General features: G+C 46.7%; 1 protein-coding gene across 2 annotated transcripts; it reads right to left on the bottom strand.

Annotated features, from left to right (window-relative positions):
* Positions 1-6,392: 6,392 nt before the first annotated feature.
* Positions 6,393-20,940, bottom strand: SDR16C5 (short chain dehydrogenase/reductase family 16C member 5). Of its 2 annotated transcripts, none has more exons than XM_061562431.1 (7): positions 20,732-20,940; positions 18,823-19,181; positions 13,829-13,960; positions 12,074-12,173; positions 10,466-10,610; positions 9,750-9,875; positions 6,393-8,687 (listed from the first exon to the last, which is right to left on the bottom strand). In XM_061562431.1, the coding sequence occupies exons 2-7, from the start codon at positions 19,165-19,167 to the stop codon at positions 8,597-8,599; spliced, it is 939 nt and encodes a 312-aa protein (XP_061418415.1). In that variant the 5' UTR covers positions 19,168-19,181; positions 20,732-20,940; the 3' UTR covers positions 6,393-8,596. The 2 variants fall into 2 exon arrangements, with proteins under 2 accessions (XP_061418415.1, XP_061418414.1); XM_061562430.1 differs by having other exon boundaries at positions 18,823-19,184; positions 20,732-20,939.
* Between the last annotated feature and the right edge of the window lie 2,947 nt (positions 20,941-23,887).

Genomic DNA, 23,887 nt, shown 5'->3' with positions numbered 1-23,887 from the left:
CGACAACAATTTTCCGGAGCGCAACGCGATGGAGCTGACTGCGGCCGTAGAAACTCTGTGGCTGTTTTTTTCCCACAGCTGCTCAGCTTGGCTTCCTCTTTGGCTCTGAGATAGGAGTTGTGTGGAAATAAGAAAACGGCGTCGTGAATAGAGAGGAAAAAACTAATTAGATGGGGGGTGCGGGGGGTAGCCGGGTTGGCTCAAGTGCCAGAACGGTGAGGCCCAGTGTAGGTCCTCGATTGTAGCGATGGTCTCAGTCCAGTCATCAATGAATGCACACGATATTCAATGAACATGTTTTCACTTAATTGTGCAATTTTTATCGGTATGAAATTGCAATACGTTGTTTTGATTGAAACGCCACAAAACATGGTTTACATGTCATTAACAAGTTGGGCCCTAGTGTGGATAAAGCGGCCGATTGAAGTGGCCTAAGAAGTAGTTCAGAGATGTCAACTTCCACAGCTCTTCTCCGACACAGGCCGAGTTCCATTTGCGCCAGAAACACAAACGCAATTTAATTGGTAAGACGAAAGGGAAACAAATTGAAACCTACTCGCTACACACGATATGAATACGATCGTCCAATGTGAACATTTTATTAGCGATATTCAGATGCCGTTAAGTTACCTGTCAAGCCAATCAAGGCAAGCAGCACACGTTTTTTTTTATGTCGCAGACCTTCACCTGCTCTCTAATTGATGCCCAAGTGGGATTGGGAAGGAGTTAACAAGGGGCCATCGTTTGCTAGTTAGCTAATTGGTTACGGCACGAAGCTCTAAATTAAGTCCTAATTCCGCTGTATTTCACGGCAGTGACTCACACTTTGGCAAATCTCCAGCTGCCAAAGGATGGCTGTTGTTACCAGCGTCATATTGCACAAGGGACTTATCATTTATAGAAAGAACAAAGACGTATCCTGTTTTGTTTCAGCCAGATGATTACGTAATATTACATTTTTACATCATTATCTTTTCCAAAGAACACGAGGGATCAAAAGGCTCGCGCCGCCACGAATAGAAACGTGGACGGGTTTCGAGTGAAATGATCACTGACGGGCTGTCGAGGTTGACTTGACCGTCGTAATGAGAACGAGTGATCCACAAATTCATCCGCCATGCAGTTTTAAACGTTCGCACTTGTGAGACATTTGCACTTTTCACGCCGTTACCGTCATGCCATTTGCCTCCGGTTCTAGGCAGGGCCCTATTATCCAATAGCCACAGGTACTGTGCCGAGGACGTACGGAAATACTAAAGCGCCTACGCATTTTTTTTACCATGTTTGTTTTGTTTGCGTGTAAAAAAAAATGTAACCAAGATATCTTCTTGAATAAATATATTGATATATCAAGGATAGGCACAGTGTATATACAAAGAGGCACAGTTATGTAAATCTTTTTTTTCTCACAAGGTGAGAGAAATTAACACCGCAGATAAACTTCTCGACATTTTTTTATCTTGCAAAATTTGAACACAACATTCTTCTAATTGTCTTTTTCGCACAATCAGGCGAGTGACAGCGGCGGTAGTAGTGGACACGAGGCAGCGGCAGCAGCAAGTTACCAACTCTGGAGAGTTATCACTGAAGGGCATAGCGAAACAGAAGCGCCTAGGGGCCCACACGAACCTTAATCCGGCCCTGGTTCTCAGAAGCGAGCCAACATGCGCAACGGTGCGAGATGCACTCGACTGCCCTCGGCGTTGTAAGCGAGGGTTCGTGTTCAACTTCACGCGATCAACAACCGACATGCCCTCTCCTATCCAACCCTCCCCACCGCATCATTTACCAATTCGCACTCTTGCCAAAGAAGGCTCCTCGCCGGTTGCTGCGAGAAATTCGATCCGTCGTTGTTTTGGTGAATTCGGAGGGGGAGGGCGTGGGATGGCTGGGTAGAGAGCTTCGGTATTTGTTGGCGGCGAGGGGAGGGGGCATGTAAGTAGTGCAAAGGGGTAGCGGTTTCACGCAACAAGATGCCACGCGGGTGGAGAGAGGATCGGTGGCCAGGGAGATGAGAAGCTCGGTGCACACCACCACCACCCCCCCCCCCGTGCCTTGTCACGCCGTGACACATCATAGCAGGTGCCCCCCACCAACAAGCAATTAATCTCCCCATCCACTCGTACACACAAAGACAAAGATTCCCCCATTTGGTCTGAACTGACTGTAGGGGCAAGTGCTGTTAGCGAGCACCTATGAAGGCCGGCACAGCACACGAGGGGGTGGGTGGCCAACACCCAGCCCGGTCGCCTTTGTCTCCCTAGTGGCGATGTTTACACATCATATGAGGCTGAGTCGACCTAGGGGAGGCCTAAGACCGGTTCAGATAATCGTCACTGGGTGTTGGCCGTGAGCTGGAATCGATCCCGGGTCGCCAGGTTTGTAGCGCAGCGCGCTAACCACTACACCACCGCTCCCCACACACAGACACACACACACAGACACACACAACAACAACCGCCACTAAGTGGCGGTGATGTCACCACGACGCTTGTGCCAGGCCATGTGCACCTTGAGGCCACGTGAAGTGTCGAACGGCCGCTGGCAGGAGGTCAAGGGGCAGACCCAGGTGCCACAGGTCGACTGACTGAGATGACTGGTTAATGCACACACACTGACACACACACACGGGCACACACACACGGGCACACACACACACACACCAGCAGGCACTGGGAACCCGAGTTAAAAGTGTACGCAACACAAAGGCAATTTTGAAACGGGGGTATGGACGACTCCGCGTGCGTAAATGCGTGCAGGACACGCGCGGTGGGTTAAGGTGGCAAGTTGGGGCCGGCTGGGTTTGGGTTTTAAAAAAATCCTTTAGATTAAGTTCGCTTGCTTGCGTGCTTGCGTGCTTGCTTGCTTACGACCGTGCAAATCTTTCGGTCGTTTTTTAACACACTTCCCGTGATCCAATCGAGCTGACATTTTCAACACAGACTCGTTGTGCGTGACAATTAATTTTCGTGAAAAATTTTTTCCAAAATTTTACACTGTTTAGGAATTTTTTTTAAATATTTAATTACCAATTGCTTAATGCTGGCAGACAATCATCTGACCCATAGGTGGCAGCCATCTCAAGCCAGAGGACGAGAGGACTCTAGCCGCCACGCATATTAAGGATTTAGAGTGAAAAACTTTGTTTTTACGGGTTATTTTTTTTTGCTTCAGGCCACTGGAGGACTCGAGCGAGCCGACTGTTACCCGTGTGCCGGTGTCTTTCACGATCGAGTGTTGAGAACAGATGGCGGATTTTTGAGTTACGGTCAGCTGATCCGTTTTCTACGAACCATCATCGGCGGCGGGAGGGAGCGCACGCGGTCGGGTTATGTAACCTCGCAGGAAGATCACGTCTGTTGTCCCCCAGCTTTACCACCTCATTTCACACGAATGAGAACATGCTGTTTACATCCCTCGGCGTTAAACAAGTGTTCCTTGTGGCGGTACCCCGGGGTAACACATAATACAACATGATCGAGGCAATTAAATATTTTATTTCTGGGACACTGTTTTTGCCAGGGGTGTACTTAACCCCGCCACTGGGGTACCAATCAATCCGAAATCGGTGGTGCTACTGCGCGATGTCGAAACGTCGAACATTAGCATAACAAAATCCGTTATCGAAAAATTATACTTTCGTGTACAGCTCGTCGAGATGAGTCGATTGCCGCATCGCTGACCATCAACAGACTAAAAATAAGTAATAAATAAATAAAAAACTTTTTTTAAAAGACACACTTTAATCAAATGTAACGTATTAGTAGTGGAAGAACTCCAGGAAGTAGCCCCGAAGCTTGCCATTACATAAGGGACCGTGGACAATTAGACCCAAGCCTAAACATAACATATACAATTTTTTTTGAAAATATTAATTATTATTTATTTTATGATAGAATATAGTATTGTCATCAGTATGACATAAGTATACCAAGTTTGCAGTCGATACCACATTGGGAAGTGGGTTAAAATTGAGTTACAAGATTTGAGGATTACAACAACAGTGAGTTAAATAAAAGCGTGTCATAATAATAATAATGACTGCATCACGGACATTATGCGAGCGACCTGCGTGGTGAAGTACCTACATCGAGAAAGATACTCGGTGAAAATAAAAACAAAGATCCTCCGACAGACCGTAGGGGCAAGTGCTGTTAGCGAGCAGCACTGATGAATGCCGGCACGGCACACGAGGGGGTGGGTGGCCAGCACCACGCCCGGCCGCCTTTGTCTCCCCCAGTGGCGATGTTTACACGCCGCACCAGGTACTCATTTGAGGCGGAGTCGACCTAGGGGAAGCTCAGGACCGGTTCAGATAATCGTCTCTGGTGTTGTCCACTGAGCGGAATTAAACTCGATTCGCCGGGTTCGTAGCGCAGCGCACTAAGCGCTACTACACTACCGCTCCCCACACAACATACACAACAACAACCGCCATTCGCCACTAAGTGGCGGTGACGTCACAACGACGCTTGTGCCAGGCCACGTGCACCTTGAGGCCACGTGAAGTGTCGAACGCCCGCTGGCAAGAAGTCAGGGGGACAGACTCTGCAGGTGCCATGGGTTGACTGAGATGACTGTCCGATGCACCACCTGTGCCTCCTACTGTGCTTTAGGCACCCGGCCCTCCGCTCGTTGTTGTGAGCGTCGCTCCTCCGCCCTCCGTTCTTGTTGGAGGGCGACTGCCTCCAACTGCCCAGTAGCAGCGTCCTTCACGAGCCGCCTCCACAGAGGCCGAACTTGACACCGCTCGTACCAGTCACACAACATACACACGCACCCTGACTTACATTGCCACTGAAAACACAACTTCACGATAACAATACGGGGACGGGCATTCACGTCCCCGTTTGTTGGTTTCATTTACTTTCAAAAGTAACTCAAAATAATCACGAGTGTCGTTGCGAAGATTTATAAGCAACACAAATAAGCGGATAATGAGTCTCCCTTGCATGTCCCCCGGTCTCTCAGAGTTATAATAATAAATAAAAGTCTTCCCGAACCTTGTGAGGGTCCTATCATTTCGGCACGCAGCACAAGCAACCTCTGGACAAGTTTCGACACGCAATTTCTTATCAGCAGAATATGGCTCGCTACTTGAAATATAACACGCTCACACTTTTTCTTTTGAGTTACATCGCCCTGGTCACCTGAGAAAAAGACAGCAGTGTTACTGCTTAAAGATGTGGGGATTTTTTTCTTCCATTTCTCAATATACAAAGTTATCCATCTGCTGCTATATTTACTCACTTGAAACCGATTCCGGCGCCTTTGGTGTGGTGAAATGGAAATAAACTTAAATTCATTTTTTTAAATCGAACACCAGCCTTAACCAGAAATAAGAAGAACCATGCACGCGCACGGATCCTGTAGCGCTGTCCAACACGCGTTTGTCCTCAGAAGTGTTTCATAATAATTAGCGGTAATAACGTTGCGTTGCCAACCACACGAGATGCCGTTTCGTATAATGGCGACAATCACCGTGGCCTACAAGACTTGAACTTTTTAGCACTGATTTTTTTTCCATCACCAAGTTCAGGGTAACCCTCTGATCATTTTGCTCGGGTTTTTTTAAGGGCGAGGCCCGAATTGCAACACAGTTTTACACACAAAATGTTCTCCATCGCGGGGGTATCTTTGCGAGAGTTACCGTTACCCCGTTACAGACTCAGCGACAGTCAATAAATTTACGCTTTCAAACTTAGTTGGAAATCGTGAAAACAAATGTACCCCCTATCAACGTGTAATCATTTGTAGTTGTGCAAGAGTGAGGAAGGCTTGGTGACTCAGAGTCCAGACCACTGCTTTGGCACAGATGACGTCCTGGGTTAAGTTTAGGCAGCCGCATATTATAACTCCACTTTCTCAAGTACAGTGAGATGGTGGTCTTAGCCCAGTCAACAATGACTGCAATCAAAAAGCCCACATTAAATTTGTGTGCATGCTAACTCTGCGTATGAAAGACATCTTCACGGGCGTGTGGACCAGTGATCACTCGAAATTATCTCGGAGGTAACTCCGTCATATCCGCCTCAGCAGGCCACTTTATAATACAAATATTTTTACTGCTCTGTGAGAGATCCGAATGGATACTTCGCTCCATGACACGAAGCAAATAGAACATGGATAGATGCAGCTTAAATGTTTTATATAGATATAAAAATAGCATTCAAAGAACGTTGCACAAGGATACTGTCATATTTGTATATGTGTCTTCGTGGGTACATTTGACACTCAGTGCTGTCACGACTAAACAGCACGAGTACACAACACCCATATCCAAAATCAAGTTATTTCCCGTGGAAATGCACACTCATGTTAAATGCACTCATGTTAAATGCACACTCATGTTAAAACACCGCAGAAGCAATGACCACACACCCAGAGCATGGTGACGTAAACTAAACGACTTTATTTTAAAAGGAAGACAATTTCAATACCCAGAGAGCATTTCATGAACCTGACATGACATTTTAAAAAGTTAGTAAATCGACACATTTTTTTTTTCAAAACAAGAGGCTTTAGAATTTCATCTGCATTTGTTTTTGTTACTCTGCACAACTATTTTATAGAAATGTTAATATTGGTATGGTGACACACAATCCGGTAACAAAATATTATGGTGACCTAGTGTCGCCATTAGTGTTATTTCATGGGATCCTAAAAAAGAAAAAGATTCGGCCATCAAATTAATCACCCAAGAAGATCCCAGACATTTGGAAGGAGACTGAGAAACCACCATTGAAATGGGATTCCTTAAGGGCTTAGGAATCGCCCGGTAGATTCCCCATTCACCTCAATGCCAATGAGGTTGGCCACTACCACCCCCCCCATAGGCCCTCGATCTCTCAAGAAACGCCATGCCAGGGGTACACGCAGCACGGCCCCCCGATCCCCTAACCCTCTCCCCACAATTCCACAATCCCACAATTCCATAAGGAATCGTAACCGATTACAATAAACGAAGACGGCGGGTTAGGAATCGTGAGACTTGCGCAACTTTGGAAAGAATTACGAATTCGCGTTAAAAGGCAAAAAATATATTTTTAAAGAACTTGTTCATTGCGACAAAAATACACACACCTATTGCAGGCGCACTAATTCCAACAACTGAAAGCGAATTCCTGCATTTGAAGCGTGCACTGGTGCTCTCTAGTGGAAGATATCCACCCGGATTTTCAGCATGTACGGCAGAGGTCGCAACCGGGTACCCGATACCCGTACCCTACCCGATACCCGGCCGGGTACGGGTAGCCGTTTGCGACCCTGGTGCGGCCGGGTACGGGTACGGGTAAGGAATCAAAACCCGTTTGCGACCTCTGCTCAACGCCGGCTTTGCCAACACCATGAACCGACACAGGAACGACACTCATTGGCCAACTCTCCGACATCCGAGGGAAATAGTGCGTGGTGGCGGGGAGGGGTGGCCCAGATGAAACTAAATCGGCTGATATTATTCGTTGCTTTTCTGACCTCCCGATGTGCCATGAGGATAAGGATCATTGCCCGAGGCGTCGCCTGTTATGTTTTTTTTTCTGTTTAGGGCAGTGTCAACGATATCGGTGTTGGGGATATATTTTTGCTGTCGTTTATGTAGAATGGGTGTTAATTACATGAAGTGTACAACCTGTTAACATTCATTTAATGAATCAGTCACGAGTATAAAGCAAATAATGATAACGACAAGAGAACCAGGGAGCTTGTAAAAGACAGGAATCAGGGTGGTATAACATTCTCTTTAGTTTTATCGCAAGCGCGATTAATCCATAACCCAGTCAATCTGCACACTAACCATCCCAGAGTTCACTTTGACCACGTTCATTCCACGAACGGCCCAAGCGTCGTGAAAGACGCAAGGTTAAAAGAGATGCCAAACTCTTGCGTATCGACAACGCTGGCTAGTAACATTGCAGGTGTATTCACCGTAAATAAGCGTCATCTGCATTACAGTGGACGTTGTTTGAAAAAGAGAAGGCCAAAATGTGGCCAGTGTCACATTCAAAATTTGCCTAATGTGGAAGAGGAAGAAAAAATCACCCGCAAGTTGCCGAGTCTGGAAGTGGGCAAGCTGCTTCGCCCCGCGTGAGTAACCCAACTGCAGACCGTGTCTGTGAAACACAGTGTCTGTGTCTTCGCGACAACCCTGCGCTATCGGAACAGTGTGAGTACATAATGTGAAAATTGCTTGATTTGTCGCAAAAAAAATTTGAAAAAAATACTAAAATGTAAAAAAAAAAATCTAATCTTCTTGAGGTTGGGTATAGCGTGTGAAGTTAAAAGTATACAGTAATCATCTTTAATTACTTTCATTTTATATCAAAAGATTTAGTCAAATCAATTATTTTCTTTAACATAATACGGCATAATGATCCAGGAGATAAAGACACACGCTCACAATTATTCTTAAACATTCATCGCTTTTCAAAGCGGTATTATTTGCAAAAACAGTACTAACCTCTCAGCATGAGCATGGTTTGACCATTTCGTTTTATGAATAATGGAATACATTTTTCATTCATCAAACTGCACTTAACGAAAATTACAATCGTTATGGCCCAGTACTTTTCAAATACCGTTCTTCAAGGTTATCACCTTCTCAGTCATTTTTTCTTCCCACAAAATGGTCCATGAAGTGGAATGCTCCAAAGTAGTTTCCGAGAAGAACCCCCAACTTCACAGGGATGATGCTGCGCAGACAGGAAAATAAACAAATATAAGTGGGCCACAATTATTGGGGGTAAAAACCATCTCCGCCAACACCGAGTGTTTCATTTACATTCGTTTTTGTGTAATATAATTAAGCGTTAGTCTTTTCGTTAACGATTGTACCCCGACTGCACTCTCGCCTTTCTGGTCACGAGATGAAGGGTCCATTTTGGAACGCTTCGAGAACAGGGCATCACCCCGGTGTTAAGAGACTAGTCTGCAGAAGAAGACATCACAGAACTGCTTCTGAAATCTCTCCACGTATTCTCTCTTATCCACACATTAGTGGATTGCACTTGATCACCTGCACTACTACGGAGAAAAATGTTTATTGCGTGACACATCGAACTGAACTGGCAGACAAAACTGTAATTTACACATATTAGGTGTAAACCAAATGTTTAAAATAATGTATGCCAGTCATTGGGGACTGAGCTGTCAACTCGCTGCAAATGAAAACCTCGTTTAAAACTATTTAAACTATAAACTATTTTTTGTTTTACCAGGTAAGGCCCACTGAGCTATGAAGCTCTTTTTCAGAAGTGGCCTGGTGACAAATGATAGCTCAACGAAGTGGCTTATCAAGTGGAAATGTATAGCAACAGAATACTCTAGTTTTCGTTTATTTACGCGATCTAACCCAAAAACCTCTATTATGGAAAATACTCTGACCGAATGTTGATTCTAAATGTGGAGGAAAAAACCCAGAGGAACCGGTATAAAAAAACCCACGAGCCCGTGGGGAGTACATGCAAACTCCAAATATTAAGGCGTCGGGATCAAACCTACAACCTCCTGTATACCAGGCGAGGGCATTAACATCTCGTCACGGTGGGGAGCTGCCCAGACTCAAACGCAGGGATCTCAGCGGTGCCAGCTTGGTGGTCTGACCTCCGAGCCACCAGGGTGACCTCGCGCGGCAAAACCCCGAAAACGACAGCGGGAAAGTTGCTCAACGCCGGTGGGGAAACATGGCCTTGGAAATGCCAAGAGATTCGCAAGTTTTGTCCCCACGCGTCAACACACGCCAACACGCCACTCACTTCTTCAGGGCCATCATGCCGTACAAGCTGCGCGGCATGACCAGCTGGACCTGTTCCCGCAGGATTGCATCGATGATTTTGTTTGACGCGTAGTGCTGATCCAGGATGGGCATCAGCCGCGGCCACCTGCATCGGCGGAGCGAGAGAGAGACGGGAGCCGCGTTCATGTGTCAAGTCTCGTCACGCGACCATCAACGGTGCGCTCGCACAGATCAGGAAATCTCGCAGTTAACATCTCGCAGTTCCAACCGAAAATGCTTCTCTTCTCTCCGTCGTTCTGCTCACCGCTTAAGTATTCGTGAGCTCGACGAAGATACTCCACTCCCCCTAGTTTTGACGATAACATCGGCGCGGCAGTCGAAGCAACGGGGCAAGTTAATTAATGACCCCCGCCTCTGTCCACCCTGTAGTGTAAATGGCCAGGCCACAGTCAAGTCGATCGGTAATTCGCGTGCAGTGGGGCAAAACGCGAGTACTCCCTCATCTCTTCCAACATATCTTCCCAGCATGGAAGATTAGGCCTAAAATCGCCCATTGAAGACCTCCCCAGAGCTCAATTCTTGTGGGGGCCCTTCCACCAGCAGTAACGCGAGCAAACAATTGTGCACCCCCCTTTTTATGAGCACCAATTTTTAAAGAGAAAGGAGCCACCTATTGCAATTGAGGTGATACGGAAAGGTCACACGTGCGGGAAACATCTGCCACGCAGGGCTTACTTTGTGGCGCAGCCGGTAAACATCCCGGTGTTGATGAAGTATGGGCACACGATCGTGGTCTTGACTCCGAATTTACCCAGCGCCAACATCTCCAGGGCAACCGATTCAGCAAATCCCACAGCGGCAAACTTGCTGGCGCAGTAGTCTAAGCAACGGAGCAAAGCCGCACAACACACACAACCAACAACATCCATTGGTGACTGATCCACAGCTAGACGAAGGCCTCCCTTCAAGTCATTACCATCTTGCGCAGTCCTGCGGTATAACAATGCACCTAGCACCAGCACAGGAGCTGATTTCATCATCCGATGTCGGCTGCTTTCCATCATCACGGTACATTATAAAACACGCCCCTCTGATAAGAGTGGGGTATTCACATAGGCAAATCTGGATTTGAAGCTTTCGTGACTGCAGGAATCCATACTCTTTGGTTCTTTCGGTAAAGTCACGTAGGTAAAAAAATAAAAAAAATATATCACGACGTTTCGATCGCAACACAAGCGGTCGTCTTCAGGAGGGAAAAATAATCCAGCAGATCAACTGCTGAACCAGTTTTGTTTTTATTTTATTTTTCTACCTACGTGACTTTACCGAAAGAACCAAAGAGTACCCAAAGGCCAGTTCAGATATCACTTGCCACTTGCGTGTTTCCGCGGCTAGGAATCCAACTCAGGTTTTGCGGGCTCCCCGCCGAGCGATAGCGGAGCGTAAAAAAAAAAAGAAAGCATGGCGTTCGGAATTCCGCACGACATGCACCTCTCATAGGGTGACCCAAGAAAGGGGTAACAATCACGCGCGAGAGCGCGCGTAAGAAATGCTTGGAAAATAATACAAACTCAATAGATGCCAATTTCGGTTCAGATTTTTTTGTTGTTTATACTGCGATTGTGAGAAAAGAGAGAGAAAAAACAATTCATGGCATGTTATATGCTCGATTAAAATGTTCTTCGTTTGCACGGGATTTCGCGAGCAGCACCAAATCACAAACTCTCATCATAGACAGTGAATGGCATATGCTCCAATGGCAATCCATATTGCTGATACGGGTAGAGGATACAGATGGTGTTGTCCCGTATGGCTGTGTCCTCACACACTCCTAAGGACAATTTGACCTGGACATCCTGTCCTTTCATTCATCTTTTCACCCAATTGTATCCCGATCGCGCTCTCAGCGTCACGATACGATACGAAGCATCTGTTCAGCCCTACCGCACAGCAGTGCCACCCTTTGCATTACAGGATGGTTCTGTGGAAGCGGAACATCACAGAACTACCCCTGTCCTCTCAGCCACAAGGTAGGGGGAGGAAAGCCCTTTTACCACCGACAGTAAAATCTCTTGCACAACAGCCAAATGGGTACGTTGTGTTTATTCGTATGCGGTGGAATTCAGCCAAATCAACTGCAGAAGCACATTTATGCGCATCGTTTTTGGTTGTTGTTCAGTCATTGGTGGCTGGTCTGGGGCTATCAACTCGCAACAACTTTAGAACTCGGTTTAATCCCCGGGGGGTTACCTGAATTCAGAACCCAATACCTCATCGGTGCATCCTCCGAGCCACCGGCCCACCTCCCCCTGTTCTCCCTCCTCGTGTAGGAATCCTTCTCACCTGCGAGGCCATTCACTCCGATGAGTCCAGCCGAGCTGGCAATGCTCACCAGGTGTCCGTGGTCGTTGGCCACCATAGCTGGCAAGAACGCCTTGTAGGTCTGGGTGACACACACAAAATGACGATGGATTTTCTGTTTGCACTTAGTCACATATTCACTTGAAGATGTTTTCTTGTTCATGTTTTTGTTTTTTGCTTGTTGCGGTTGCACCCGATTCAAGAGCCGAATGGCTCACAGGGCTATACCTAATAAATGAACTTGAACTTGATGAGAGAATGATAAATATGACAGCAATTGACAAATGTTGCTGTGCATTTGTAATAGACAGGAATACCTGCATAAAGCATGTAGAGATGCATCGATTCATCAGCGACATATCCATCGAACTGTGCGTGTGTCCGATTCACACGTTACATGCATATTCTTAGGTTTTTTCGGTAAAGTCACGTAGGTAAAAAAATTAAATTAATAAAAGTAAAATAAAACAAAATCAAGTTACTTGATACAGCTGTCATGGCTGCGACGGTTCCACCTGAAGACAGAGGCTTGTGTTGCTTCCGAAACGTCGTGATTTTTTATTTTGTTTTATTTTACTTTTATTAATTTATTTATTTTTACCTACGTGACTTTACCAAAAAAACCTAAGAATATGAATCCTTGCAGTCACGAAAGCTTCAAATCTAACGTTACATGCAATTTGATCACGTAACTCCTGCGGCCATTCGAGAAGTGATACTTTCTCCAGAATAGCAAAATTCAAGGTGAGGGAGTGGGCGATTCGTTGCACAGCTTAATAATATTAATTCATTTGCAGCCCTTTGTCAATAAACTGCTGGATGAAGGCCACCCAACCCACAAAGGTGCAGTGTAGGATGCTTTTTACATTTCATTCAACAAAACATCACGGTCAATATTTTTTTTTTCCCAGGGACGTGAGCTCGTTGGACATGTGAGGTTTACACTATACAAGAATTTGGTTTTACCCGCTGTGGCAATATAACAGGAGGCGTTAAGTTGTTAAAACACCAAACAGAAACCTTTTGCAAGTAATCGTGTCTGAATTAACCACACGTACTTGTGGTGAAGATGCAAACAAAAAAACATGCTCTGGTAATATATGCATCGTCTTTGAAACTTCGATTTTGATACTGGCAAGGGAGATCCCATGATGTAGCTGCTCACTCGTCTTTGTGCTGTCCGCCTTTTGGCGTCCTCTGGTCTAACACTGAGACGAGGCTCTAAAGAAAGCCGTCTCTGGTGTGGACCAATCAGTTTCAAAGACAATGCATATACTATCGGAGTATGTTTTTGTTTTTGTTTTGCATTCTGACCACAAGTAGTGTGGTTAATGCAGACATGATTCCTTGTAAAAGGTTTCAGTTTGGTGTTTTAACATCTTAACACCTACATTTTTATTTAAAGCTTTCGTGACTGCAGGGATTCATATTCTTGGTTCTTTTGGTAAAGTCACGTAGAAGGGAAATAATAAAATAATATAAATATTTGTATTACAAATATATATTATTTTATTATTTCCCTTCTACGTGACTTTACCGAAAGAACCAAGAATATCTTAACACCTGTTGTGTTGCCATCAAGGGTAAAAGCAATTCCTATATTTTGATACTGTCAAGAAAGGTCCCATGATGAGGATTCACTCTGCACTGGACGAATGTCTCTCTCTCTCTCTCGCTCACATCTGGCTCCCTCTCCTGGACGCGTGGATGAAATGCACAAAATCGGCTCCGACTCACCCAGAAGTGCGCCATGATGTTGACGTCCATCGTCTTCTGCAGGAGCTCGTCGGGCGAATCGATGAACTTGCGCCCGGTCACGATGCCGGCGTTGTTGACGAGGATGTCGATGTCTCCGACGTCGCGCTTCACCTGTCGGGAGGTCACGCTCGCATGTTACCTTTCTGCCAGCCAGTTTTAAACACACACGTGTAAATCAATCGGCACGCGAATGTGCGCACGTCCGTTTAACTTCTTTCGCCAACCGTGATAATCGCAGGTGCGGGGAAGGACAACAAGCTAAACACGAAAAGCAGTTCTAAAGAAATTAGTTTTACAATCTAGAATTAAAAGGGCAGCGTTCCGTTGGCCGTTAACCGATTGGACGCTCTATCCCACCCCTCGGATTAGCACGGTTGGCTACGTACGGTGCGAAATAAGTTGAACGCACACACGTGCAATGGCTATGCCTGTTGCAAATGCATCGGACCATGCTCGTAGACTAATCCCCACACCGTGTCATTCCACCAAACTTCACCATGACGGCGAGCACTGGTTGCCGATGAGTGGGCCACAGGAGCTGGTTCAGATATCCCTCGCCACTGATGTCAACCACGAGTGTGAGAATCGAACCCAGGTCACAAGGTGCAATGCACTAACCGCCCCGGCGAGTGACTGTGAGTGTAGAATGGACACTGCGCCAAAACAAACACCTTCCGTCCTCCTCCTGCCATTCCCACAAGACGACATCTCATTGCCTCAGTCATTTATTCATCAGCCGGGGAGATATCATTCCCGCTGCCATTGTAAAATAAATCACGATGCAAGGGGATGGAGGGAAGTCGTCGTCATTGCGTTACAGGTTGTGCCTCGTAGGCACGCTAGGGAATTGCCCTTCCAGTGCCCTTTGTAAATCATTGGTGCCCTAGGTAAACACGACAGTGGACGTCGGTCAGCATCGTCTGGCAAAGAGCAATCAGTGCGTGAGCTAGCACAAGCCGCGGAGGTCATATAGGGGTCATTTGACCTTACTTGACCACGCAGGTCATTGCAGGTTAGCACAGGTGGGGGGCGTAGACGCTGAAGCATAGGCCGTACAACAATGGATTTTGAACCCCCGTAGAAGCCTATAACATCTGTTATACGTGACAGTCGCACATCCAGGACCAATTCAGTTGTCATGCCACACGAATGTTAGCCATGGACAATAATTAATCAAACTTGGCAAACGAAGGTTTCATTGTGTGGCGTGCCACCCATTGCGCTGCACTAAAGAGGCCCGTAAACCTGCGCTAAAAACATCCACAGCTATGTTTATAGATGTTCACAAACTCTCGCTTTCAATTGGCACGGTTGGCTATGTACGGTTCACAAAAAAGAAGTTCAAGATACGTACGAACACCACGCGTACTTCAAATGTACACATTGGTGTATGTGTGTGTTAGAGGTCGCAAACGGGTTTTTATTCCTTACCCATACCCGTACCCGGCCGCACCAGGGTTGCAAACAGGTACCCGTACCCTACCCGATACCCGTACCCGGCCGGGTACGGGTGTAGGGTATGGGTATCGGGTACCCGATTGCGACCTCTGTGATCAAGCCATGTTGCAGGCACGGGTGGGTTGATTCTAGGAACTTGAATTGAGAGAAGAGACAAGACGTTGGGAAATGAGTGACAAACGGTTACTCACCAGTGACTCACGGCCTACCCGTACCCGTACCCGGCCGCACCAGGGTCGCAAACGGCTACCCGTACCCGGCCGGGTACGTGTAGCCGGGTATCGGGTAGGGTACGGGTATCGGGTACCCGATTGCGACCTCTGATGTGTGGCCACGCATATAGCAACCAGCAGTGTGAACAGACGCCACCTTTGCAATTTAAACCACAGCAGGTATTTAAAGTGCTCGGCCGTTGTGCATGGCGCAACAACCCAACAGTCGTCAGCCTCGTACACAAAGGCAGAGTTATTTTGTTGACGTTATCTGTGCACGTCGTTTGAAACGTTTTGCTTTTCCGGCCTGTGCTGTTACGGACTACGATGGATGGGCCGTTCTTGTCGATTGCGATGTTGGATTGATCGCAGCAGGTTTGCAGACAACACAACGGATAAACCATGGGGTTGCAGGGGGGGGAATGCAGTCCTGCAAACTGTCTGTTGCCCACACACGAACTCTCCAACTAGTCCTAAAGTAGATTTGAAGCTTTCGTGACTGCAAGGATTCATACTCTTAGGTTGTTTCGGTATAGTCATGTAGGTAAAAAATGTAATTAAAATTAATAAAAGTAAAATAAATAATCACGACGTATCAAGTAAAGATACTTTACTTGATACAGCCATCGTGCTGTGACGGTTCCACCTGAAGACGGAATCTTGTGTTGCCTCCGAAACGTCGTGATTTTTTATTTTATTTTTATTAATTTAAATTTTATTTTTTACCTACGCGACTTCACCGAAAAAACCTAAGAGCATAGTCCTAAAGTGGCATAAGCAAAGCCGGTTAACGGTGCTCCCAAAGCTAAGCATCCCCTATTTGCTACTCGGAATGTTGACATGGATGGAGGCCAAATCGCGAAGGCGTCAGAGGTTTGCGGGAGACAAAGTCCAAACAAAGGAGCCTCGGAGAACAAAGGTCTCGGGTTTTAACCCCTCGAGACATCGCGATAGACAGAAAGACAAGCACTCTTATCCACATTTTGTGTGTGCAATGAACACATCGCAAAGTCCAAAATGGGGTCTCTGTCTTTATTACTTTGTTGACGAATGCAGCGTTCCATTGCACTTTGATGAAGATCGATGTGAAGCCTAATGAAACAAGTGAAGCGTTATGGTGTTCATTTCTTAAACGTCTAGGCCACCTAAAGTATACTATGATTTATTGACTCACTTTACGACAATGTCACAGGTTACGCAAACCATACGGCTCAAATGCTGCAGATAGTTCCTAATGCGTGACAAAACGTGGCGTAGACTTCTTCTTAATTACCACGAATGACTTGCGGCACAAATCGCACATTTTCAAGACATTATTTAATTGGGGAATCTGCCAACAATGAAAAAAAATGACGCCTGGCACACGTTTCGCACTATAATGCGCATCATCGCCCATCTTACACGACGCCTTCTCGCGTTGGAAGTCACTCTTCACTAATTAACGTTGTACCAAAAAGACAAAGATCCCCCATATAGCCTTAACCGACTGTTAGGGCAAGTGCTGTCAGCGAGTAGCACCTATGAAGCACGGTACGGCACACGAGGGGGTGGGTGGCCAGCACCAAACCCGGCCGCCTTTGTCTCCCCAGTGGCGATGTTTTAACACACCGCACCAGGTACTCATTTGAGGCTGAGTCGACCTAGGGGAGGCCCAGGACCAGTTCAGATAATCGTCACCGGTGTTGGGGGAATCGAACTCGGGTTTCTGAGTTCGTAGCGCAGCGTAGCGCTGTCGTTTTTGCCAATTAACGTTGCAGCTGCATCACCTTCACATGCACGTCACTGGGACGTCAGTCGCTCACATCTGTCACTGGCATTGGATGAGCAGTGGAAATGCCACTTTCTCATAGCGAATTGGACAACCGATCTCAGGGCAACTGCAGTGCTCGAAATTCTGTATTAATTTTAACCCAGGATCTCACTTGCAGAGAGGCTTGCCCTTCTACAAATTACCCAGAATCCTCGATAACTGAACATAAGCAGTTTTCATGCAAAGTTGCTTTTGTGCTCAGCTATAGGGAGCGCTCTTGTAAATGAGATCTGGCAAATGAGTAGGATTTGTTTAACAAGACTAACTTTGCTGATGAGATCTACAAGTTTGAAACACGGTCCAGGGTGTGCTCGCTTAAACAAATGTGTGTGGTTAAAATAAAATAGAACTAGAATGCTGACGAAAGAAAAACTTATTAAATATATTTTCTTTGCAGAGATCTATTTCATGTATTAAATACCCAACCGGTTAGGGTCAGCTTGACTTGGAATCAGAAAGTCAGGATCTCTCCTGTTCTGCAGTGGATTTGTTTACCTGGGACAAAGTCTGTCACGATAGTTGAAACTGGTCCAGAGTTTGCTGGATTATAGATATTCTGGTGGGTTGCCTGCCTATGACAACTAAAACATAATTTCAGGTCAACAGGCCAAGTAACCTTCATTGATTTTTTGTTTGTTGGTGACTCAGGCTATGTATCGTGTTATCTATTAATATAATTTTACTTACTCAGTGCACGGGTTTCACATTCCAAACCGAATTAAAGCCTTCACTATAATGAGCAGCGGCGCTTTTACCATCAGGAATATAATCTCACACATAGTGAAACGTGTGCGTTTTGGTACGAGCAACTTAACAGATTTGGCAATTGTGAACCATGACGCCTACTCTTTTTCGAAATACGTCACGGGTTCTTTAATGACGTCACGTGTGCATTGGATCACTTTATTTTTTTTCTTTACGGCCGAAGTATCGACACCCTTGAAGTATGTTGTTGGGAAAAATGAAAGGAACCGGAAATAGAGGAAGATCTAAGAGAGAATGACTTTGACAACGACATAAGCGGCTGGTGCCAGAAAGTATGGCCACTACTTGAGCAGATTGACACAAGACAGAGGAAAGTGGAAACAAATGTGCAGTGGACACCTACGGGGCTATCTGCCCATGGATCGCGGCGATGATGATGATCTTCTTGGTTCTTTCGGTAAAGTCACGTAGAAGGAAAATAATAAAAATAAGCTTTTTTATTTTATTATTTTCCTTCTACGTGACTTTACCGAAAGAACCAAGAAGATGAATCCCTGCAGTCACGAAAGCTTTAAATCGAAGATGATGATATTTAATTCAGGTACTGTGAATCAGTCGGCACGTACGATCTTACGGTCAATACGACCGCAGCATCGACCAGGGCGGCCACTGGTCTTGAACCGCGAACATCTGCAACAAGCGGCAATCCGTGCCACCCCCTGGGACCACGCCACCGCCCCACAAATTCGTTCAAAACTGGAAACAACAGCAACCGTGACGGAACCCACCAGGTCGGCCACCCTGTACACGTCTTCCCTGCGGCTGCAGTCCACCGAGTAGGCGTGGACGCGCGGCTTCCTCTCGTTGCCCTCCACGCCGTCCCCTTCCTCGCGGATGAGCTGCGCCGTCTCCTCGTTAGCGGCACGGTTGACGTCCCAGATGACGAGGGTGGCGCCCAGGCGGGCGAGGTTGAGCGCCATGAGGCGGCCGAGCCCGCTGCCGGCGCCCGTCACCAGCACCACCTGGCCGGCCACGCTCTTGCGGCGCGGGGGCACGACGCAGCGGAAGAGGCACTCGAGCCAATAGACGACGCTCATGGCCATCACCATCAAGGTCTCCAGCAGGAAATTCATGGTTGTTGCTGCGGCTGCTGATGGGATGAAGGGGTGAACGAGAGACAGGATGGCAAGATGAATCTCGCAATGACATTTTTTTTTCCAGTGTAAAAGGTAAAGATGCAGGCCTTGCAATTGCTTGCTCGAAACCACTGCTGGTGGAAGGGTTTCACCAGAGGGAGATTAAGTTAGCTCTAGATTTGAAGCTTTCGTGACTGCAAGGATTCATACTCTTAGTTTTTTCGGTAAAGTCACGTAGGTAAAAAATGAAATTAAAATTAATAAAAATAAAATAATAAAAAACCACGACGTTTCGGAGGCAACACAAGTCTTCGTCACAGCCAGATTTGCTGTATCAAGTGATACAGTTGTTGGGAAAAATGGAAGGAACTGGAAGTGATACAGCAAATCTGGCTGTGACGGTCCCACCTGATGACGGAGACTTGTGTTGCCTCCGAAACGTCGTGATTTTTTATTTTTTTTTATTAATTTTAATTTCAATTTTTACCGACGTGACTTTACCGAAAAAACTAAGTTAGCTCCTCCATCGGACATGTTGGCCTCCTCTGCCATGTCGGCCAGATGTCCTTGAAGAGGTGAGAATTACTCACACTTCACTGCAGTGCACATCCCCCTCCTGATCAACTAACGACGGTGTTCCCAATTATACGCAGACAAGGCGATTGCAAGTCCTATGTCCCCACCGTCACACCACGGCAGCATACAATTTACAATAATCTATGCCATGTTAGTCTCACTGGGTCTTAAAACTTTTTCAGAACATTCCTAAAAATGTGTTCAGCCAAATGTAATGGCAGTCGAGGAGCAAATTAATGTTCTTGAAACAGTTTTACATCTGTGCATACCGTCGGCTATGATGATGACAAATTACATGGAGCAACAACTTAAAATTAAGAGACACGGAGAGGTGCATTCTGAGAATAATATTGAGAAAACACACTCAACGACACTCACGAAGATAAAGACAAAGATTCCCCGTATAGCCTTAGCAAACTCTAGGGGCAAGTGCTGTTTGCGAGCACCTATAAAGGCCGGCACGGTACACGAGGGGGGTGATGGCAAACACCACGCCCGGCCGCCTTTGTCTCCCCAGTGGCGATGATTACACATCGCACCAGGTAATCATTGGAGGCTGAGTCGACCTAGGGGAGGGTCCCAGGACCGATTCAGATACAGTAATCGTCACACTGGAATCGAACCCAGGTCTGCAGGTTCGTAGCGCAGCGCAGGTAACCTCGACCCCACACACAACAACAACCACTCGCCACTAAGTGGCGGTGTCGTCCCCACGGCGCTCGTGCCAGGCTAGGTACACGTTAAGGCCACGTGAAGTGTCAAACGCCCGCTGGCAGGAGGAGGTCAAGGGCCAGACCCAGCAGGTGGTACAACGGGGTCAACCGAGCGAGATGAGTGGCCAACGCACCACCACCACCACCCGTACCAAGTTTAGCACACGGTACAAAAAGACAAAGATGCCTCCACCTACCGTATAGCCTCTAACAGGCTATCGGGGCAAGTGCTGTTGGCGAGCACCACTGTGGCACACGGACGCACCACTTACCCCGAGATCGTCGAAATCCCAACTCAGTCACACGTGGAGCGAGCAGACAGACCGCCACCACCACCACCGTCCCCACGTCTCACTGCCCCACGTCCAGGCTCACGCAGCAGTTCGTCTTGGACGCAGCCGTACTCGGGATTTCCTTGTCGGTGGTGGTGGAGGTTTTTGTGTGGCTGGGGAGGGGTTTGCTGCAAGTTGCCTTAGGAGGCGGAAACGCTTCGCTCGCCTCTTTGGCTCATTCATCCCTCGCGTCATTGGGCAGGGCGATGCCCTCCTCCTCCTCCTCTCTCTCAAAGTTTCCTCCCACTTCGCGCTGGCGATGATGTCCACGTTATATAAAGCGCCCACTCGCTCCCTCCTTCATTACTTACTTATTACCCCACACACACACAACACAACAGGGCTTTGCAACTGGAGCGCGGGGTCGCGGCTCTTTCGGCTGCCCCCCTTTGTGGCTCTTTGGCTGCCCCTTTGCGGGCAGCCGTCTTTTTTTTTATTCATATTCCTAAGTTTTTTCGGTAAAGTCACGTAGGTAAAAAATGTAAATTAATAAAAGTAAAATAAAACAAAAACAAAAATCACGACGTTTCGGAAGCAACACAAAAATTAACCCGTAAAAACAAAGTTTTTCACTATAAATCCTTTATATGCGTGGCGCCTCGAGTCCTCTCGTCCTCTGGCTTGAGATGGCTGCCACCTATGGGTCAGATGATTGTCTGCCAGCATTAAACAATTGGTAATTAAATTTTTTTTTCCCTAAACAGTGTAAAATTTTGGAAAAAAAATTTCACGAAAATTAATTGTCACGCACAACGAGTCTGTGTGCAAAATGTCAGCTCGATTGGATCACGGGAAGTGGGTTAAAAAACGACCGAAAGATTTGCACGGTCGTAAGCAAGCAAGCACGCAACCACGCAAGCAAGCAAGCAAGTGAACTTAATATAAAGGATTTAAAAATGAGTTTACTTTTATTCGATTCTTCACGCTCTCAAAGCAGCGTCCTTCGTTGCAAGGCCCCGCCGGCCACTGGCAGGGCCCCTGGGTGGCCTTTAATGTGGGCCCCTTCACGTGCGGCCACCCGACAAGACAACACGTGACAACAGCCAACCCACCCACCCATCATCATCGTGCTGCTGTCAAACCAGAGATCGCAACCGAGTACCCGATACCCGTACCCTACCCGATACCCGGCTACCCGGCCGGGTACGGGTACGGGTAGGCCATGAGTCACTGTTTGTCACTCATTTCCCAACGTCTTGTCTCTTCTCACAACAATTCAAGTTCCTAGAATCAACCCACCCGCGCCTGCAACATGGCTTCATCCCAGAGGTCGCAATCAGGTACCCGATACCCGTACCCTACCCGGCCGGGTACGGGTAGGGTACGGGTATCGGGTACCTGATTGCCGGGTACGGGTAGGGTACGGGTATGGCCGGGTACGGGTACCCATTTGCGACCCTGGTGCGGCCGGGTACGGGTAAGGAATCAAAACCCGTTTGCGACCTCTGTGTCAAACCCCCAATGGTTTCAAATGGTGTGGCAGCCCTCGACACTGACAGAGCGTTTATGGCAACTGTCCCATTTTCACTCCCCCCCCCCCCCCCCCAATGTGAACATTTTAGCGAAGGACACTTCGCTCTAAAGTGTAGTGTAGAGGCGGGCCCCGCTTTTTACGACACGAGTAACTTAAAGCCCCGTCGTAAATCGGACCGTGGTAAATCAAGTTCAAGTTCATTTATTAGGTATAGCCCTGCGAGCCATTCGGCTCTTGAATCGGACCCTGAATTCCCATAAGCGCTCTCTCTGTCTTGGTGAGAACAAAATGTGTACAGTCAAAATGTGGAATAATTCAGGGAGGGGAGGCGGGTAAACTAAACAGACGCAGTTTATTCCATCACATATTTAGTTTAATTAAGTTGGATGTTTCGATTTAAAGCTTTCGTGACTGCAGGGATTCATCTTCTTGGTTCTTTCGGTAAAGTCACGTAGAAGGGAAGTAATAAAATAATAGAAATAAAACAGCATAATATAATAATATAATACTATATTTATTATGTTTTATTTTTATTATTTTATTATTTTCCTTCTACGTGACTTTACCGAAAGAACCAAGAAGATAAGTTGGATGTGTTTGCCATCTGCCGTATGCCGCACGCGTTTGTGTGCAAGTTCGCTCTGCGTGTGATGCGAGTCTCGAAAATGTTACGATTATAAGACGCATGTTTCCCTCTGAAAAGAAAAATGTGGGGATGCGTCTTATAATCCAGAAGGTGTGTGTGTGAGAGAGATCAGGTTGATATAAGTAAAAAGTAAAATAAAAAAAATTATTTAATCACGACGTTTCGGAGGCAATACAAGCTTCCGTCTTCAGGTGGCACCGTCACAGCAAAATTACTGGATCAATAAATTACATTTTCGTGATTTAATTTATTTTTTATTTTTTACCTACGTGACTTTACCGTAAAAAAAAACAAAGAGTATGGACCCCTTGCAGTCACGAAAACTTCAAATCTAGAATTAGGTTGATATCACTTTATTGCAAACCGGCACAACACGTTACTTTCAGGAGCGTCTTAGAATCCGGAGAATACGGCAACTGTGCCACTTTCACTCCCCTCATCCCCATTGTCAATCCACTGCTGGATGAAGGCCCTCTCAGGCTTATCCAGGCTAGTCACGGTGTGTGGGTAACGCATCTCGTTCAGGCGGTGAGCGGAATGGCAGCGGATGTCACCCGCAGACGATATTAGCTGCATGGGGGCCGTCCATAAATGACGCCACGCGATTTTGAACGATTTTTGACCCCCCCCTCGTCACACGGCGTCACAAAAAGTCAGACCCCCCCCCTCAAATATGACGTCACAAAGCCCCCCCACCCCAAAACCATATTTCCATTTAAAAAAAAAAACGTGCTTCAAATCGCTTCAAACTATTGCCATTGTAGTGCGTATTTAATGTGGCGCTGCATTCTGATGTTGTAGGAGAAAACATTCATTAAAAAGTCTATTTAATTACGTGTTGTCTATATTTATTCAAAGTTGCGCATTTTGATGTGACGTCACATTTCTCAACCCCCCCCCCCCCTCTTTACACATCGTCACAAATGTCTGACCCCCCCCCGCCTCCAGGTGCGTGACGTCATTTATGGACGGCCCC

The sequence above is a fragment of the Lethenteron reissneri genome, chromosome 29 (assembly GCF_015708825.2).
Source record: "Lethenteron reissneri isolate LAM-NWPU_2019-01 chromosome 29, ASM1570882v1, whole genome shotgun sequence".
NCBI classification, from domain to species: Eukaryota; Metazoa; Chordata; class Hyperoartia; order Petromyzontiformes; family Petromyzontidae; genus Lethenteron; species Lethenteron reissneri.
The sequence above is the reverse complement of the archived record's forward strand: the minus strand, read 5'-3'. Positions and strand labels throughout refer to the sequence as shown.

Bases quoted from the DNA above. Each gene is read 5' to 3' on its own strand.
- SDR16C5 (XM_061562431.1), bottom strand. From the start codon at position 19,167: ATGAATTTCCTGCTGGAGACCTTGATGGTGATGGCCATGAGCGTCGTC. The intron at 12,174-13,828 runs GTGAGTCGGAGC...TGTGTCACCCAG, and splicing joins ACATCATGGCGCACTTCTGG to ACCTACAAGGCGTTCTTGCC. The intron at 9,876-10,465 runs GTAAGCCCTGCG...CCGCCGATGCAG, and splicing joins TTTACCGGCTGCGCCACAAA to GTGGCCGCGGCTGATGCCCA.